We start from the raw sequence: 21,002 nt of genomic DNA on the forward strand, positions 1-21,002 counted from the left end.
TGATTGTAACTGAGTCCTTGCCCCCAGTTGGAGAGTATGACCATATGGTTTTGACTTGGAGGATGAATAGACATGCAGAAGTATAAGGTAGAGAAATTAATTTATGTAGAATTATAAGGCAGGCAATTATAATTTGCCTGCCTTATAATAATTAAGATGCATGAAGAATATAAGACTCAGGTCAGGATAGTGACTAGTGTGGTAAGGAAGGCTAAACATGAATATGAGAAGAGATTGACCCTGATATCCAAGGAAAATGCAAAGGATTTCTTTCATTATGTGGAAGAATGACATTAAACTAGCCAAGAAATTGTCCTTGTTTAATTCTTTATCCAAGTGTAAGCAAACAAAGTTTGCACATGAAGTATCTTCACTAGCCTGCTTGTATATACACCTGAAAGGATGTGTACTTTGCATTATGGAATACTAAGGCATTTAATATGGTCAATATCATCTATATACAAGTAGCCTATAGTGAAGATACTTCACATGAAAATTTTGTTTGCTTACACTTGGATAACGGATTAAACAAGAATATAATTTCTTGGCAAGTTAATTTAATTAATAAAGTGAAAAAACTTTCTGCGAAGATGGGAGTAATGTGACTAATGTAGAGGACACAGTGGAGTTGTTTAATGATGAGTATATTGGGGTATCTCATCTAGGAGAAGTAATATTTAATGATAAGTTTATTATGGTATCTCATCTAGGTGAAGAAAGTTGTAATACTAGTGGGATGTGGAGGGTTCAAGGTTTAGAAGTGCAGGAGAGAGAGTGTGTTTCATATACTAAGTACTCTGGATGTCAGTAAAAGAATTGAGACTTGATGGGATGGTAATGTGACTAATGTAGAGGACACAGTGGAGTTGTTTAATGATGAGTATATTGGGGTATCTCATCTAGGAGAAGTAATATTTAATGATAAGTTTATTATGGTATCTCATCTAGGTGAAGAAAGTTGTAATACTAGTGGGATGTGGAGGGTTCAAGGTTTAGAAGTGCAGGAGAGAGAGTGTGTTTCATATACTAAGTACTCTGGATGTCAGTAAAGGAATGAGACTTGATGGGATTTTGCCACATGTTTTGAGGAAATGTGTTAAAGAGCTGACAACATCGACTTAGCTTTTCAATGAGAGTCTGGTTATGGGAAGGGCACCCAAGGATGGAAGGAGGATAAGATAGTACCATTGCAAGGGTAGTAGAATGGATGTGTTAAATTATAGACCAGTTAGTATTTCAGCTATCAGCTAAAGCCTATTTGTTCTCGTATAGGGAGTAGTTGGGACCGTTTACCCTATCTAACTTTTGGAGACCGAGTGGGCAGTTCAATCTCCATTGGTAGCCAATCAGAGAGATAGCTGGCCCAAGGCTATCACTGATTCATCGGTACACAGTGAAGAAGGCGACAAGCTAGTGCCGCCATCTCATGGTCCCTAACCCTATCACAATATTTTTAATGTCTGAAAATAGTGCGAGTTTGACGGTCGATTTTCTTGAGTTTACGGGACAAAAAACCAGAGTTTTCAGGAGAAAAAACCCGCTAGCCCGTGCCAGAGATTGACTAACTCGGGAACCGGTCGAAAAAAAGGCTTAGAAAAATTTCCTCTAGTTGCGACTAGATTTGAACCACCAAATCCTTTCTTCGTGCAGTCAAGCACTGTAGAGTGCAAATGCCACTTCTACTGAGCTACACAGGCTCTCTCATTAGTATTTCTTCAGTAGTTAAGATGTTGGAGAAATTTGTGAAAGATTGTATACAGCTTTACAATTACAGCATTAGTAATATGATGGCCTTTTATAATAAAGTAACAAGAGCGGTTGATGAGGGAAAGACATATTCTGCCATTTTTTTTTGGATTTTATGAAGGTGTTTGGCAGGGTGTCACATGATAAGCTGATATTTAAGTTACAACACATAAGTTTAGATGTCAGGTTAGTGAATTAGACTGGGGATTTGCTGTGTGATAGTTATTAGAGAGGGAGCAGTATCAAGGAAGCAAAAGGTTACAAGTGGAGTTTCCCAGGACTCAGTACTGGAACCTGTATTGTTTAACCTTTATATTAATGACATTGTCAATGAACTGCAGGGAGATATTCAGTTGTTTGCAGATGATGTGAAGTTGGTTACACGTCAGTAATAGCACAGATGTGCTATTACTTATAACTTCCCTTCGGGAAGATTGGAATATGCTGGACAAATGGTCAAATGAATGGGAGCTCTCAGTTTAATATAACTAAATGTAAAGTCTTGAAGTTTGTGATACATCGATGGAAGGCTGCATACTCTGTTGGAGGACGTAGAGTATGCAGCCTTCTGTAGTAGAGGATGCAAGAGCGACAAGATAGACCTTGGAGTGATGATTGATAGTAACTTGAAGTTTAGGGAACATGTTATAAAAGTGGTGAAGCAGAGGATTACTGTACTGAGAAGGACTAACCAGCAAAGATAGAAGTTGTGTTCCAGTGTATAAAGCCGCAATCAGACCAGATCTGGATTATTGTGCTCAGATTTGGTTACTGGGATTTGAAGGAGATAAATTAACCTTGGAGAGGGTGCAAAGGTGGATGAAAAAAACAAAAAAACTATGATGTTAGGAGTGTGCATTGTTAACTATGAGGATAAACTGAGGATGTGGACTGCAAAGTTTGGTTGATAGAGAAGGTTGAGAGGTAGTTACAGGGTTGACACTGGGGAGTTCTTTTGAATGGTAGAAAAAAGGGAAATAGCAAGGACAAGGGGGCCATCTCCCGGAAGTTGCAAAAGGAACTCATGAGCAAGAGGGTGAGGAGTGGTTTCTTTGCATGAAGGGTGGTTGAACTGTGGAATGCATTTCCTGATAGGGGTGGTGAGAGCATGAATGGTGAATGAGTTTAAGGAATGGTATGATTATCTTTGTATTATCTAGGAATGGTCTCCCACAATGTGTTATCACTCTATGGAGTTCCTGAATAATAATATGATGATCTTTTTTGGTGATCTGATATTACAAGGAAAGGGGAATTGTGATAAGACCTTTCTGGAGAGAAATAATTTTTTTTTATATATCATTTCCACACATAAAAGGCTGCAAAGCCTATAGCAAATAAATGTTGTGTGTAGACTGGGATCAAAAGCAAAGTAATCTGTTGGATATTATTTTTTGAAGAGTTGAAGGTTTATAGTCCTTGGGGATGCATCACTGAGATTGATGGAATGAAAGATGAATGGGAGTAGCAGGTTTGGTGAATCAGCAGTTCAAATTTAAAAAGATGTTGGACAGCTGATGCTTGTGCTTACTGTAGATTTAGCAGAAATGGAAGACATGGATGCCTGTTCTGCTGAACAGCATCCAAGGAAATATCTCTAGAAGAGATATGCAATACAGAAACTGACCAACTCTGAGATATTGACTGAAAAGAATGTATGTATGTGTGTGAGAGAGGGGTAACGAGTCAACCAAAATGTCTCTTTCTCAACTGCATCAACAATTTTTAGAGGTTTCAGGTGAACCACCCAAACGTGAGAGCTGTATTACAATGTCAGGCTGATTTGGAATTTATACATAGTAAATAATTGGACAGATGAAAAGTAATGTCTTGAGTGAAGGATGCCAAGTTTTTTGGAAACTGAGGATACTATAGAAGTGATGTGATTATGTCAGGAAAGGTGCCAGGAGTAAGAGTCATTCACGAATAGAGGTCTGGTCTTGAGTCCCAAGTTGAGCATTATCAGCTTATCACACAAGATCAGATCTCTCTCTCTCTGGTATTGACTGTTGAAGTTGGGAAGTAAGGTTTTTTTTTTTTTTTTTTTTCAATATGAAACTATTTTTTGCAGGTGACTAGGTTGTTATTGTCTCATTCAAGAAAGGTGTTGAAGATCAGTGTTTAGGGCACTTATTTTAAATGATCTTGAAGCTTAAGATGTTTAAGTGCTACTAAGTTTGTCATATGAGTAATGCTGTCATCAGGAAAACTGTGCATGGAGTTTGAGGTCAGTGAGAGATAGTCATTTATATATATATATATATATATATATACAGGGTGTTCGGGATAAATTTGACATATTTATAATTAATTATATTTTTCCGTAAGTTACATGTATTAACACACACTTCTCTTCATTTAAAAGTTTGGACCCTTCTTCATTCATATACAAGATGTCAGAAAGGATGGATAGCTGGAACCCACCTGAATCATGGAAGAGAATAACTTGTATCATGATGATTCGTGCCCGCCATCAAAATAAGGATATTACGACTGCTGCCCAATGCTCCCTGAATACAGTAAAAACAATCAGGCATGAACTAGAGACTTGCAATGGTGACTACGAGGATGTAGCAAGAAGAAAGATCCCTAGCAGACGATCTGATTGCGTTCGTACAGCAGAATTCCTCGCAAATCTGCAGGAACAGGTGTTGAAGAACCCTGGCATTGGAATTCGGGCTTTGTTCGTGGAGTTGCTAACTGTAGTCAAGCCCTGGATAACAAGGGTAGCCAATGGTAGGCCGTATGTATGGCAGCAGGATTCGGCCCCTTGCCACACCTCTGGGAAAAGTCAAAAATGGTTGTCTGAAAATTTCTACGACTTCACCAGTCCAAATGTTTGGCCTCCAAACTCCCCAGACCTTAACCCCATGGATTATTTTGTATGGGGCGCAGTTGAAAAAGACACCAATCGCACTTCCAGTAATACAAAAGCCCAGTTAATGGATAAAATTAAAACAGTTTTTGCGGCCCTTCCCAGGGAGACTGTAGCATCAGCTTGTTCGAGGTTCCGAAGCAGAATTGAAGCTGTGATCGATGCTAATGGTGGTTATTTTGAGTAAATCTTGTTGATAGTATTGTAATTAACTCTGCCTGTAATGTTTTTTTGTCAATTCATTAAATTTAATAGATACAAAGAAGATTTTCTTTTTCCTTACGAAACTGTCAAATTTATCCCGAACACCCTGTATATATATATATATATATGTAGAAAGTATTTTACCTTGGGTATAATAAATGTTAAAGATACCAAGCTATTTTAAACCTGGTTTTACTCCATTTCCCAAGTAAGCAAACAGACAAGTAAGTCAAATTTGCCCCTGCAGGTATTGCAAGTCTAGGTGACCCCCACACGTAGTGCAAGTCAAGGCAACTCTTGGTAAAGGTGGATAAGCTCTGATCACTATTCTTAATATTTACCCTTAATGCAAAGCACATTTCCTGGAGGAGATGTATGATGCTATGTATTAAAGGCAAGGGGCCACTACCCAGACCGGTTTCGACCTTTATTGAGGTCTCATCAGTGGCAGCCAGGCTAGAAATACCAAGATTTTAGTAATACAGAGCTTATAAGTATTTTACCAGAAAAAGTTACCATAAGGTGTTTTAACCTTATCAAATAAAAATCTCAGGATGAGAGATAGATGTAAAAAGTGTTTTACCTTGGGCATAATAAATCTACATCTATCTCTCATCCTGAGATAACAGAACTTAAAGAAACATGTGTATTAATTGGAAATTTGGAAGGGAGAACACCCTCCGCCCTTATATGCTGTGAATGACCCAAGAGAAAACTGACGATCTGATTATAAAGGATGGAAGGCAGACCATCAACTTTAAATGTTAATTTATGCTTATTGTGTACTATGAACTTGAAAACCTACTGGAGTACGCCTATATTATTAATTCACAATACTGGTTAAATTGATCATCATCATAACACTAATTACAGGTATAGACCATATTGGTCTGTTCCGGTCTCATTATCCATCCAATATTCTTTTTTGAGGTCTACCCTGCCTTCTCTTTCCAATTGGCTTATATTTTAGTATTTGTTTAGGATGTCAGATGTTGGCCATTTGGTTTACATGTTCAATCCATTTTTGTTTATAATTGTTAAGTTTTTCTTCTACTGATTTTGTTTTTAGTTCTTTTCAAATGTCTTTGTTTGATCTAATAATGTGTATTTTGCAATTCCTCTCATAAATCTCATTTCACTTGTTTTTATACTTTGTTTATCTTGTTTGTTTATTGCCCAAATTTCACTGCCGTATAATTATGTGCGCACTGCTAAAGTATTGTATATTTTCAAGAGTGTTTCTTTTTGTACTATATTTGGGTTGAGTGTTCTATTTATCAGGCCTATAATCTGTAATAATTTTGAAGTTTTTAATTTTATGTCTTTTTCTCCTTCATATGATATTTCACATCCAAGATAACTGAAAGTATTTATCTGTTCTATTAATTTATTATTAATAACTATTTTGCTTCTAACTGGAGTTTGTCCACAAAATGCCATTGTTTTAGTTTTATCTATGGAAATTTCCATTCCAAACTGTTCTACTATAATGTTTAAATTATATATTGCTATTTGTAAATTGTCTTCCTTATCTGATATTATTACCTGATCATCTGCAAATAATAGTGTATTTATTTTGTTTTTCTGTGAAATTTCTATACCTTGATTGTTTAAGGTGTTCGCTGTTCCACTGTATTAATAACCGCATGGATAGGCTTATGTGTTCGTCACACATGTTGAATTGGATTTAAATGGTATTGATGGGAACACAGATTGATAAGAAAATAACTATTTATTAACTTAAAAGCTATTAATATTGTTAATATTAATAGTATTAATATTTCATTAATGTAAATATTAATATTTATACTGTATTAATATTTCATTAATGTAAATATTGAAAAGTATTGGAAACAGAGGGCATCCCTGTCTTACGCTTTGGTTTATAGATTGTTTTTCAGACAACTTTTCATTTATTTTTATTTTTATTTCATTATCTTTATATATATTCAATATTGCATGTAGTAAAATATTAGGTATATTTATTCTTTGTAATATATCAAACAGTATATATCTTTTTACTTTGTCAAATTCTTTTTTGTAATCTATAAAGAAAAGATGAGTTTCCAAATTAAATTCTCTTCTTTTTTCTATAAGTAGTTTTAAACAGAAAGCTGCATTCATTGTAGAGCATCTTTTTTTAAATCCATTTTGACATTCTAATAATATTTTTTCACTGGATATTTTTAGTTTTTCATTAAGTATTCTGCTATATATTTTGTAGCATGTATTCAGTAAACTAATAGCTCTGTAATTAGCAGGTTTTGTTTTATCCTCTTTTTTAAATATAGGTATTACTATACTTGTATTCCATTCTATTGTCCATTTGTCCATTTTTGTATATTTTATTTAAAAATTTTAGTGATCTTTGATGAAATGTTTTTTCAGCAAATTTATACAGTTTTGAGTTTATCCCATCTTCTCCTGCTGATTTGCCATTTTTTATTTATTTAGGTTGTCCTTTAATTCTTTCATTGTTATCATATCATTTGTCTTCCTTATCTTCATTATTTTTGATGCCAGTATTATCTGTCCAAAGATCTGTAAAGTAATCCAAGAATTCTTTTTACATCTATTTCACTATTTATATTTGCAGTTTCTTTTATATCTGCTTCATGTGTTTTAGTATTTTGTACGCACTGGGTCTTATTTTGTATATGTCATTTTCTAGATATGACACAAATTTTTCCCAGCTTTCTCTGTGTCTCTTTCTGGTTTCTCTTTTGGCTCATGCTTATCTGTTTTTATATTCAATTTCACCTTCTTGTTTTTTGCTACTTAACCATCTTTAAAAAGCCAGCTTTTTATTTTCAGTTATTGTTTTTATTTCATTGTCCCATATATGTAATTTTTTATTTTTATAATTTTTTTGTTTCTAGACTTTCATATGCTGCTGATGCAATAATTTCTTTTATATTATTCCATTCTTTCTCAATGTCTTCATTTTCTTGTATTTTTTTAAGTAGTTGTTAATCCTCTGTTGGTATAAATTCCTTGTACTTGAATCATTTCATAGTCTTACTTTGTAATTGGATTTTGTTTCTCTAGTTTTTTTTTTTATTTATTTTTTATTTTTTTTGTAGCTAGTTTGGTGGAAATCTTAGTTTTGCCTGCTAAATAGTGATCTGTGTCAATTTCTATCCCTCTTCTAACTTTAACATCTAGGAAGAGGTTTGCTGCTTTTTCATTTGCTATAAAGTAGTGTATTGATTTTTGTCCTCTTGCAATACCACGTATATTTATGTATATTTTTATGTTTGTAAAATGTATTCATTATTTTTAAATTATTATATATTGTATAATCAATGAGTTGCTTTCCATTTTTGTTTACTGTTGGTTCTCCAAATTTTTGTATAATATTGTTAATTTTTTTCATTCCTATTCTGTCATTAAGATCTCTGGCTATAATTATATGGTCTGTTTTATTTAATTTTTCATATATTCCTTGTAACTCTTTGTAAAAGTGATCATTTTCTTCTTCTTTTCCTTCTTCAGGGGCATACATTCCAACAGCTGTTAAATTTTCTTTATTTAATTTTAATCATACTTCTAATGTTCTTTCATTCCAGTATGTATAATGAGTTATTTTCACTTTAATTGATTTATGGATCCAAATCATTACCCCAGCTTTTGCATGTATTTGTTTGTCCACTCCACTATATATGATGTTGTAGTTAGCTGTTTCTTTTATTCCTTTAAGTTTCTTTTTTGTTTCTGTAAGAACTGCAATTTCTATATTTTTGCCATTCAAAATTTTATCTAATTCTTCTTCTTTATGTGCTATGCTTCTAATGTTCCATCTAGCATATTTCACCACATTTTTCTTTTTCCAAAGTTTCTTAACCTTTTCCAGTTTGCAGTCGTTTCTCATGTTTTCCGTCCGGTTTGGATTTCGTTGAGACGTGAAAGTAATATGTGTTTCCCTATGTCAAGTGACTAGCATGACGATAGGTATCCTAGTGGTGGGGCTGCCACCTTAAGACTAATAGCACTGGGGGGTATGGAGTAAGAAGTAAGAGAGAGTAGAGGGAAAGAAGAGTAGAAGACCAGTCTCAAGATACGATATATCAAGTGTATATTGTACAAAGTAAGATCAGGTCTAGCTTGGGTATCTCGGATTTGCCATGCCCGTACTCACCAATGTGAGCCCCTGAGAAAGATGAATTGGTAGCTTAGTCTAATTTGTTTCAAGTTTTATTCACCTTACTTATTTCTTGCTGTTATTCAGAAAGAGTGTTTATCTGTACTGTTATTAAGAAACATGACCTATTTTTTTCCTTACTTCATTTTAAATAAGAGTATTTGAACTGTTTATTATATAATGAAAAATACATATTGATGCTTTTATGTTAGGTTTGGAGAGGAGCTCTTGTCATGGCTGATTTTCTATTGCATAATAGTCATAATCTTCTTTGTGGTGAAAATGTTTTAGAAATGGGATCAGGAACTGGTCTGTGCAGCATTGTTTCTGCAGTGTTTGCATCTCATGTATTTTGCACAGGTATTGCATTTTTTTCTCATTAATCAATGTATGTTAAATATTTATAATAATTGTGATAATGATTTTCTTATAAATCATTTTTTTTATAAAACAGTTTTAGGAGAATATGCCATGGTTAGGTAGTAACTTTATAATATTTGTTCCTTTTTTGAATGCCATGTATGACAGAACATAGTAGAATATGTTTGGGCTGAAAAGACACATGGAGCCAGGCAATTTGTTCAAATGACACAGCCCTGGCTACTGAACTGAACTTCACAACATTTTTTTAGACACTGGCTACACCACCTATAAAATAGATAAAATACAGCATATTCCCTCCTACAATCACCACACAAGATCACAACAAAATCATTATACAAATCAACACAATCATTATACAGATCAACACAAGATCATTATACAAATATAATGTCCATGCCCCTCTCAAACCACACTTCTAACTAGACCTTCATCCATTCTCCTAAGGATTAGCATCCTCCTCATGCACATCCTGGAATGTAAAAAAGTTCCTTGTACCTGCAACTTGTCCTACTTTATACAGACTAGTAAATCTTAAGTCAACCTTGAAGACATCAACCCTGAAGAACATGAAAATTATCTGCGGCCTTCTATATGGCTAGTCAGGACTGGCAGACCATGCTTTGGTCATTTCTTCCTTCAGGATTAAGTGAAAGAAGACAATTTGTTGCATAGAAGTTGCTATAGGTCTGAGAGATTATTTTTAGAATCAGCATCTGTTATGACATACTCCCTCAACCTGAACAAATATGGTTGCATCAATTTTCCAAAGATCTGAGACAGTTATTCTGAAACCAGATAGCCTGACTTTTCCTAATTAACTTTATAGTAATCTGGCCCATAGAGACACCATGCTAGACATTAGTTCTGTTTCAGTATAATCTGAGTTGTTTCCAATGATTTAGCTTCATTTAGTGCTTGTCACTTCCATGTCACTGTTCCAAGCTGCCTTCTAAGTTTGTCATAATCACCAGCTTTGTAGTTCAAGATAAACTCTTTCTTGACTGAGAATTCAACATTTTGAGCAACCTCCCAGAATAAAACTGCATGGTCACTTCCCCCGATCAAAGTCAGAGTTGCTACCATGGTTATGGATAGATCTTCTGCTGCTATTACAGATTCAGCACTCTCAAATCTTTGGTCCCCTCCATCACACACTGTTTTGGGAAGTGATATCTTAGTAACTATATAAATTCCATTTCCATCTTACTGTGTGCCCTCTTCTCCTTCCACTCTATATCCTGTTGAATTCCCCCTCCCTCCATAAAACTACTTTATTTCAGATATTTCTGGCATTTGTACACACAGATTTCAACATCCCTTGGGCATAGAGTTACCTTTTCATAAATGTCATTACCAACCCTTTCAGATGCAAAGCATAGGAAACTATATCCATCTGTTAGTGATAATTTCTGCACTTGCACTCAACTGTCCCAGGGGCAGCTAGACACATGCTTGACTGCATCCAACCTGCCCAGTACCTCTATTTTTTCTGAATTTGTACTTCCAGCCTCTCACTGTATAACACTTTAAATTAAACTTACCAAGAAATTATTTTCTTTTTTAATCCTTGTTAAGCAAACCAAGGTTTGCACATGAAGTATCTTCATGACTAGGCTACTTGTATATAGAGGCTAATGACGTCACATTAATTGCCTTAGTATCCCATAATTCAAAGCACACATCCTTTTGGGTGTGTATAGTGCTATGCATTATGAGAAAGACTACTACCCTGACCACTTTTGAGCTTCATTGAGGTCTCATCAGTAGGAGCCAGACCCAGAAGAGATCCCAAAGTTGAAGTAATTGCAGAAGTCATATATTTTCTATTTCACCTTTTCACTATGAGATTCTGTATTACTTCAACCTTGGTATCTCTTCTGGGTATGTGGCCTTTCCCATAATGCATAGCATTATACATACCTGAAAGGATGTGTGCTTTGCATTATGGGATACATGTGAAATCATTAGTCTCTATATACAAGCAGCATAGTCATGAAGATACAAAATGCACAACCCTTGGTTTGCTTACACTTACTTAGATTATGGATTAAACAAGAATATAATTTCTTGGTAAGTTTAATTTAATTTATAACTGAGCGAGAAAACTTTCTATGAATAGCACTTTCTCCAAACAACTAACTTCAAAACCATTCATATGCTGCAGTCCATCAGTAATATACATGCCTTTTGTCCATCATATTCACTCCATGCATCTATAAACTGCAGATATTCCTCCTTCACAATTTTCTCATTGACTCATTAGCAATTATGGCAATTATTCTTCTTAGTTCTGTCCTTTCATACTGACTAGTCTTTACTTTCTCATTCCTCATTTTTGTTTCTTTCATTGCATATTTCTCACCTTTGAAATTGTCTGCCAACACAATCAATCCTTTCATTTCTTTCTTCTGCAAACTGACTGCTTCACTGGCATACTCCATTTTCACACCTGGGAAACATGCTTTCATCATATTCTCAAAGTACACTTCTTATCATGGAATCCCTTTTCTTATTCCCAGTTTCTTGCTCGTTCAGCTTTTCCCATTCACTTTTGCTTTCAATCTCCCTGTTGTTGTTGTGCTATATGGTTGAAGAAACAGCATAATTATGTGTAATTTTGTCCTGTGTAAAGGGCTACACATAATTATGCTGTTTCTCTCCTGATTGCCACATCATCATCCACATTACTTTCAGCCAAATCTTTCATGCTCTCATTCATGAGACCACATAAGTCTAGTCTATTAAAAGTGGCATTTACACAAAGAACAAAGGCATACAGAGCAATGGGATGCAATAAATCATTAAAGACTGGCTTTTTTTCATTTGCTTTTAACTATCCTCTTTTTTACTTTCCTCTTAACTTGTGCATGTTCACTGATAAACATACTGAATAATACTATCATGATGTTTCTTGTTTGGAACAGTAGTACTGGTAAGTGGAACTTCAGTATTTTTGTTAATTTATGCTGGTTCTTAATGAAAGAAACCATTGATGGCAGCAGTAAGCAGAAGATTGTTTAAACTGTAAGTAAATTGTTATACATATGTTTGTAGGGTCATATTGAAATTCAGTTAGTATGTTAACATGTAATTTGATTCTAGAAATATTGGAGTGTGATTGGACAATATAAAACTTCTATTCCAGTTCAACATATGAAAATTAACTAGACATGCTACCTTCAAAACAAAAATTTTAAATTTATTTTCTTTGTAATGATGACTCAATTACTTTGGCCTCTGAATTTCAGTTCCCTTTCAACTGTGTCCTATCAAGTCTCATGCTATATTTGTAATGATGGTTTTCCATCAGTATGATATTTACTTTGCACTGTATTCAGTCAAAATTGTGTATCCCTTGTCTTGGTAGTTTTGAATTGATATTTATTATTGTTTTAGCCAGCATGCTATCATATCCAGATCATATCACAGAGATTATTTTGCAACAGAAACATTCCTTATCATTCCTTCCTTCCTCAGCAAACAATTGGACATTGTCCTCCAGATCATCACCAATATCATTAATATGCAAGTTGAACAGCAATGTCTAAAGGATAGATCCTTGATTCAGTCACTACATTTATTGATGTTGACCTGCCTATAGTGAAATTGTGGGACCCTCAGGAATAAACACATAGTGATGGTTTGCAGTTATGGATTTTATTTATAATAGTATTATGCTTATTCTGACTTCTGTCAAGACTTATCAGTTGCATATTAAACAAATTTGTTATACTTGTGTTTACTCTACTGAGAGTCAACTGAATTAACTACCAATCGGTCACAATGTGTTTGACCCATCAGTGAATACATGGATGAGAATTGTCCATTGAAATTGAAATAATATTTGAATGCCATTGAAATAATATGGATGCAAAACAAATTATTTGATATATTTCATCCATATGGCTTTGGGCTATTAAAAAATAATTGAATGCATAACTTAGCATGAAAGAAATTATTTATTACAATAAAAATTTTACCCACGTTTCTTAGACATATTATGACTGTTAATTTCATGTGGTATCATCACATCTTTATTATGAACTGATTGGAATACAGGTGCAAGCATATGTAACAGAAAATTCAACAGCAACAAGTCAAATGATACTAATGTTCTGGTAAGTGGGATATTAAAAAAAAAAAAAATTAAGCAAGCAAAGTTAAGGAAAAGGGATGATGTATTCCATCAGATCTACTAAGATTAAGGATGATATATCAATGCAGCTCCCTTTGTTTCCATAAGGAATATGCTCTTTTGCAAGACTTTAGTCTTTTTCTAAAGAGCTCAGATGAAATGACATCTTCTGTGAGTCTAGTCTGCTTTAATTCATGGTACTGGATGTAATTTTTATGTTCCACCTGATGAATTTTCAGCAGCTCTTTTGGACTGTCTAAAGTAGAAGAATACCCACAGATGCACAATATCTGATAAACACCTAGGAATGCTAATGGGGGGTGAGGTGCCTGGCATTTGTTGCACCAAGAACTGAGGAAATCTTACAGACAGTATGAAAATCTACTTATGGGAGAGGCCTGTGTATCTTCTGATACATTCATATGTACCTTTAATGTAAGAATTTGATATACAGTTAGATGACAAAGGGAATGGGAAGCCCTGTAGTTGACTTAATGTGTCATATTTCTTGAAGTAATAAGGCTTCAGTGAAATTCCAGGGTAAAGCTCAATAATGAGAGTTTTGATAGCACATTTTGAGAAGGATTTTTTTTTGACAAGGATGATGGTAAGATTGGTCATGGATATAACAATTAGTGAATGCTTTCTTCAAAAAGATTGAAAACTGAATCTCCTATCCAGCTGATGAAGAATCAGGAGACGAAAAGGAAATAAAAAGACACACAGTTCTGTGCCTCCATTTTCTATATACACTATCTGATCAAAAGTATGCAGACACACCTCTGTAATTTGTAAACTAATGTCTAGATGTCACTACAACCTCACTTACCGGTATAAAAGGAGGCAAAGAGCTTATTCAGTGATAAGAAGTACGAGTAGAATGAATAGGTCAAGGGAGCTCAGTGACTTCGAATGTGGACTAGTTATTGAAATCTGTCAGCGAAATTTCAACCATCTCCAAGTCAACAGTTGGTGATGTGATTGTGAAATGGAAATGTGAAGGCACAACCACAACAAAACCACGGTTGGGTAGGCCACGTTTAATGACAGACAGAGGCCATCGAGTGTTGAAGAAGGTGGTTCATGGTAATTGCCACACATTGAGTAAAACAATCACTCAGGAGTTCCGCAGTGCTACTAACTGTCCAGACAGCTCCACATTCATCAAGAGTTAAGAGGAATGGGCTTCCATTGTCGAGCAGCTACCCATAAACCAAACATTTTTCTCCTGTGAACACCAAGCGATGCCTGCAGTAGTGTAAAGAGCAACGCCACTGGACAGTGTACAACTGGAAACGTGATTTGGAGTGGTGAATCACTCTTTACCATGTGGCAATCCAATGAGGAGGGTCTAGGTGTGGTGAATGCCTGGAAAACGAGTAGTACAGTATTACTTTATTCACTCTATGCCTCCTATTCACTTGTTACTAGCCCCTCCTTCACTATTTCATTCTCATACAAACTTTGTATTGTATCACACATATACCTGAAATGCATCCTCCAACAGTGGTTATATGTGGCCCACTATTTCATTAAACTAATATCATCCTCTATTAATAATTTATTATTCTGTTGGCCACATATCAAAAGAATTTCTGCAGTTTTTCTTGGCTTGATTGGCTAAATGCTGCCCATACTGTACTTTATCATTTCTTACCAACTGAGCAACCTTCCTGGGCCTGATGTTTATGCATCTGATTACTGCTTCTTACATTACAATGCCACTGTAATGTCTTTTTCTTCCAGATTAAGAAGGTAATCTCACTATTCATCCATTTTTCACTTGACTCTGTTTAAACTTCTAGCCTGGAATAGCTATCCAGAGTATTGCAGATGTTGCTGATTCTGGATAGCTGTTGTTACCTTGCTATGAAGTGCAGACTATATCTCTATGCTTCTGCACTTCAAAGTGTAGGACTCTATTGGCAAGGCTTTGTTCCAGTGGATGGGATCTGGGAGTGATGCTTGGCAGAATCCTGAGGTTTAGTGTGTGTGTGTGTGTGTGTGTGTGCGCGCACACACACACACGCACACACACACACAGGGAGATTGCTGACATGATGGGGAGGGAATTGGTAAGTGAAGATGAGCTTGTAGTTATGCCTTCATTTGAGCTTTAATCAGGTCTCAACTAGACTATTGTGCACAGATTTTGTCTTTCTTCCTGAAACAGTTTTTTTTTTTATGTTGAGCCCATACATGAGAGGCTGGTAGATCAACCTATAGTATATTAGTACCATGTATGGGTTGGGAAAGAAGGTACTTGTTCACATTGGATTTGAATGACTATATATTGTATTCCTTAGGGAACACATCAAGGTGAAGACTGTTCCATAGTATACCAATTGCAGGGATGAAGGAGGAGGAGAAACATGTTCTGTGGATTTCAAGGTGCACTGTGTAGGGATGTTGAGCAGCAGCTGCACATGTTTCAACAAACTTAGTACTAAGTGAGGGAATTATTGATGCTATTTCGGATGAACATTTTCCATGGAAATATTTGTAGAAAACACATAGTGCAGAGACCGATTGTCTGTGCGAAAGTGTGTGTGTGTGGGGGGGGGTGAGTTGGTAAGAGATGGGCTATTAATAAGTCTGATTGCTCTCCTCTTTGTTAAGTCGAGCATATTTTGAGGGAGCTTTTGGGGGCCCCATCCCATATGTGGGAGCAGTATTCGATGGTTGGGCGGATTTGTAATTTCTATAAAGTTAACAGCTGTTCAGGGGTGAAGTAATGTCTTGAGCAAAAGAGAAATCCTAGTTTTTTAGAAGTTGAGGATGCAATGGTTGTTATGTGTTTATGCAGGAGAAGCTTGATGTCAGGGTAATTCCAAGAAGACAAATTTCAGATTGTCTGGAAATTTGGGTGTTGTCAAAAATAATATTGGGAGAAAATGGTTCTTTTTTATGAGAAATAAGAAGGTACTGGGTTTTATTTGCATTGAAATTGACTAGGTTATCTGAACCCCATTGGAGGATGGCTTGGAGGTCTGAATTGAGGGCAGTGGTGGTTGCTGTTCTGTAGGTTGAGGCAAGTTGTGTGGAGTAAAGTTTATCAAAAGAAAAGGAGGAGTGCAATGTGCTGTCATCTACAAAACTGTGTATTGGGTTGGAGGTAAGCTGAAGTAGGCCATTGATATACAGGAAGAGGTTGGTGAAAGGACAGAACCTCAAGGAACCCTGGCATTATTTGAATGGTGAGAGGATAAGGAGCCGTCCACCACCACACATAGTGTGCATCCAGACAGAAAGCTGGCAATCCAACTACAGAGGTCTTGAGATAGACCAAATGATGGCCACTTGCATAGTAAGCCCTTGTGCCAGACCCGGTTAAACGCCTTGGAGATATCAAGTCGAACCGCTTGAAATTCGCCAAGCTTCTCCATGGCATTTGTCCAGAGATGAGTGACATATGAGCAGATCTCCTGTTGATTGGCAACAATGGAATCCATACTGGCAGTCTTATTAGATGGATAACTTCAAGGTAGTGTAGAAGTTGGGAATTGAGTATTTTTTCCATTACTTTAGACAGGACTGAAGTATGCGAGATGGGGCAGTAGTTGAACTGCAGTGACTTGTCTCCCTTCTTGGAAATGGGTTGAATATATGCAGTTTCTAGGCTGTTGGATAAATGCCAGTGGAGTAAGACGTATATATATATCTATAAGCGACATAGGACAGGAGACAGTTAACCTTCAGGTAAATTGGAGGAATGCCATCAGCGCCAGGAGACTTTATTTTTGTGTTTAATTTGGACAGTATTTTACTGATCTCTTTCTGGCAAAAGGATATAGTGGCCATTGTATGTTGGGCACCTTGAATGGTTGGAGGACATTTGCCATTGTGAATTATGTGTGCATTGGAAGCAAAGTGTGAGGCCAGGAGATTGGCCTTTTCTGTAGGTGATGATGCAATGGAGCCATCTGGGTATGATAGAGGTGGGAATAATTTTGGGCAGAAGTTACGATCAACTGCTTTGGCGAGGGACCAAAATAATTGGTTGCCATTTAGACAGACTGATAATTTCCTTCTTTTTGCTCTTTTGAATTCTGTTTGGGAAGCATTGATTGTTTTTTTTTTTTTTGCATTTATTTCAGGCTTGGGTATAAACTCTAAAGGAGGATGGGGTTCTTGATTTGAGCCAGTAATGGTATGTTTGGTTTTTCATTTGTACAGCCTTGGTGCATCTTTTGGAAAAACCAGGGTTTAGTTAGGGAATGGCAGGTCAGAGTACTGTTCGGAATGTATGTTTCCATGCTGGTGACGATTACATTGGTAATAAGTTCAGTGCATATTTGCGTTGGAAGGCCAGAAGTAATAGTCTAACCATGGGAATGAGGCATGGAAGTTGTAGAGGTTGTACCACTTGGCACTGTTATAATGCCAACCTGCTCTTGTATGGGAGTGGCTGTGTAAACGTAGTTGAATGGGGGAGGAGACAAGCACTAGGTTGTGGTCAGAATTGCCTAGCGGGGCCCTGCCTTCTAAATTCACTGTGTATTTGGAAGAGTCATTGGTCAGGAAGAGGTCTGAGGTATTTGGAGAGTGGTTTGGGTTGTCAGGTATTCTGGTTGGCATCTGAACTAGTTGTATAAGATCATTAGTGATGGTGAAAATTTGATCAGGTTGATCAATTAATTATAAAGCTCTAGAATGTTAGTTGTGGGGAAAGATTCAGGAGAAAGAGTTGCAGAATTTGGCCAATTCCATGTAATCGCTTTTATCTATAAATATCTTCCACAGTGATATCATTCATTTTGCCATGATTTTGATTTAGTTATGCATTATATTAGATTTAGTAAGCAGAAGGAGAAATATGATAGGTATTGTACAAATAATGGGTGTCCTGTGATGAGTCTTCTGGCTCCATTAAGATATCCATTTAATAATTATAATATCATCCAAAGATTTCTCTCATAGGAACAGAAAATACTTTATCATGCTTCCATTTTCCTCCCATGAATACATCATTCTTATCTAACCTTGTTTCACTTATTCCAGTAAATACACCTGCCATTGTCTTCACATTGCTCGCATAGCTTTGTCAAGCATACTATTCATCACTTTGTTTATTGTCTCTGTTATCTAGACATTAGTCTTGACCAGCTATCCCACCCATTATCCTTCACTCTCTTTCCTCAATAGCCTTCTGACATCCATTATCACAGTTTCCTTCTGTCCATTAAAATCCATTCCTAATTAATATTCTCTTGCTTATTGGTACTCCTTACATTCAGGCTCGATGCTGTTTTGTTTACCCCCCCATTCATATTCTCTTGTTCACTATTCTTACTACTGCCATTCAATACTTCTCTCTCTTTCTCTGCTGTTGTCTGTCTCCATTCATCATTTACCACTTTCTTTTATAACATCACTGTTCATTAGAATATCACTTTTTACAAACCCACACTCTCTCATCCCTCATTCATTCTCTCAATGTATATGTTCTCAACATCTCCCAGCAGTACATACATACTGTACTATACTCCTGACATTGAATCATCCTCCCAAACTCCATTCCATGTAATCACTTCATCATCATCATCATCAAATTCCTGCCATGTACCCTCAAGGGGTGTACAGGATATGACAGTACTACATGAAAAAATTACATCATTACTAACTTTCTATCTACAATTTTCCTCCAAATCAGTCTGTTACTTGTCAAGACTCCAACATTATCAGATCTTATATTTCTATCATCTAAGGCACTTTGTACCGTATCAATCCACCTATATCTCGGTCTTCCTGTGGGTCGTTTTCCTGCCAACCTGGCAGAGAACACTTGTTTTGCTAATCTTTCCTCTCCCATTCTATTTAAGTGACCATACCATCTGAGATTAGCTCTGCTAACGCATTCCTGGATGCTGACAATGTCCTCATTTTTAATATGATATTGCCATTGATGCCATCTGTTCACGCCTCTAATCTTTCTCAGGACTCTCATATCTGCGGTCTCTAGTCTTTGGTCAAGTGTTTTACTTCTGACCCAGCTCTCAGATCCATAAGTTAAAATTGGTTTGAACACAGTCTTGTATACAGCTAATTTAGTGTTCCGACTAATTTCTCTCTTATTCCATATGAATTTATTCAATTGACTTCCCACGATACCAGCTTTGCTGATTCTGTTGTCTATTTCTATATTTAGTTTACCATCTTCAGTAAAAATTGTGCCTAAGTAGCTGAAATGTTTTACTTGTTCCACAGGTTCTCCATTCACAACACAGTTGACATTTTCAATGATTCTGCCTATTTTCATTGTCTTTGTCTTTTTATTGCTGACCTTCATACCATATCTATTACAACAGCTATTCAATTTAGTCAGAGAATCTTGCAGACTTGTAGCGGATTTATTTAGAAGTATAACATCATCCGCATAAAGCAAAGAGCTGACATTAACATCTCCAATTTTGATATCAGGTTTAATACCACTTTCCTTCATAATGTGATCCATATAGATAATGAATAACAGAGGGGATAATGTACATCCTTGTCTCACACCAGATTTAACATTAAACCATCTTCCTGTACTTCCTTCAATTCTAACTGCTGACTCACAATTCAAATAAAGACTAAGTATTGCTTGATATAATGTCCCATTGACACCATATAACTGCAGCGTATTGAATAGCTTCTCTCTTGGCACCTTGTCATATGCCTTTTCCAAATCGACAAAACTTAAATACAGATCTTTGTTATATTCCCATGCTTTCTCGACTATTTGTCGTAAAGTGAAGATCTGATCCTGACAGCCTCTATTTGGCCTGAATCCAGCTTGTTCTTCACCACGCTTTTCTTCCACAATTCTTCTCAACCGTTTCTCAAGTATACTTGCATAGATCTTGCCAGGAACACTCAGTAGGGAAATACCTCTGTAATTCTCACATTCAGTTTTATTTCCCTTTTTATATATGGGTACTATGAGAGCTCTACTCCAATCATTGGGAATTCGTCCCTCTGTCCAGGCTTTCTGAACTATGCAGTGCAGCCACTGTAAGACTCTTATACCACCATACTTCAGCATTTCTGGTCGAATATCATCTACTCCTGTTGCCTTTCCACATTTCAAGCCTTTGATGGCTTTTTCTACTTCAAGTATGGATATGTATTCCTGACTGCATGCCTGGTCATTGTTTTTTATCACTGTGCTGTCATCACTGCTTGTTTCATTTAGCAGTTTTTCAAAGTAATTACTCCATACTTCAAGGATATCTTTTTCTCCTGTTTTCATTTCACCTTTATCATTTGTAATCACTTTGATCTACAAATTCAGTGATATCATTCATTTTCCCATGATTTTGATTTAATTATGCATCATATTAGATTCAGTAAGCAAAATTTAATTTTTTTTATGTTGCTTAAATCATTACTGATGAATGATTATCAGGTTGTTAATTCAAGAGCCTTCTGTTTTATTGAAACTTACATAAAGAAAAGTGCATTCAGAAAATTCTACTTAGAACAAAAATAAAAGCTGAAATAATTTTTTTTTTTTTTAAGGTAAGAATACAAATTAT

The 21,002-nt window shown here is 35.9% G+C and overlaps 1 protein-coding gene across 1 annotated transcript in view; it reads left to right on the plus strand.

Annotated features, from left to right (window-relative positions):
• The window catches only part of LOC150108963 (methyltransferase-like protein 22), a 158,070-nt gene that overhangs the window by 40,818 nt on the left and 96,250 nt on the right, over positions 1-21,002 (plus strand). Inside the window, exon 4 of the mRNA XM_090404617.1 lies at positions 9,179-9,326. Coding sequence (XP_090260743.1) covers positions 9,179-9,326 — 148 coding nt within the window. The remainder of the gene's footprint in view (positions 1-9,178; positions 9,327-21,002) is intronic.

This window comes from Typopeltis vanoorti, chromosome 2 (assembly GCF_054136105.1).
Source record: "Typopeltis vanoorti isolate ZY-2024b chromosome 2, IOZ_Tvanoo_1.0, whole genome shotgun sequence".
Lineage (NCBI taxonomy): Eukaryota > Metazoa > Arthropoda > Arachnida > Uropygi > Thelyphonidae > Typopeltis > Typopeltis vanoorti.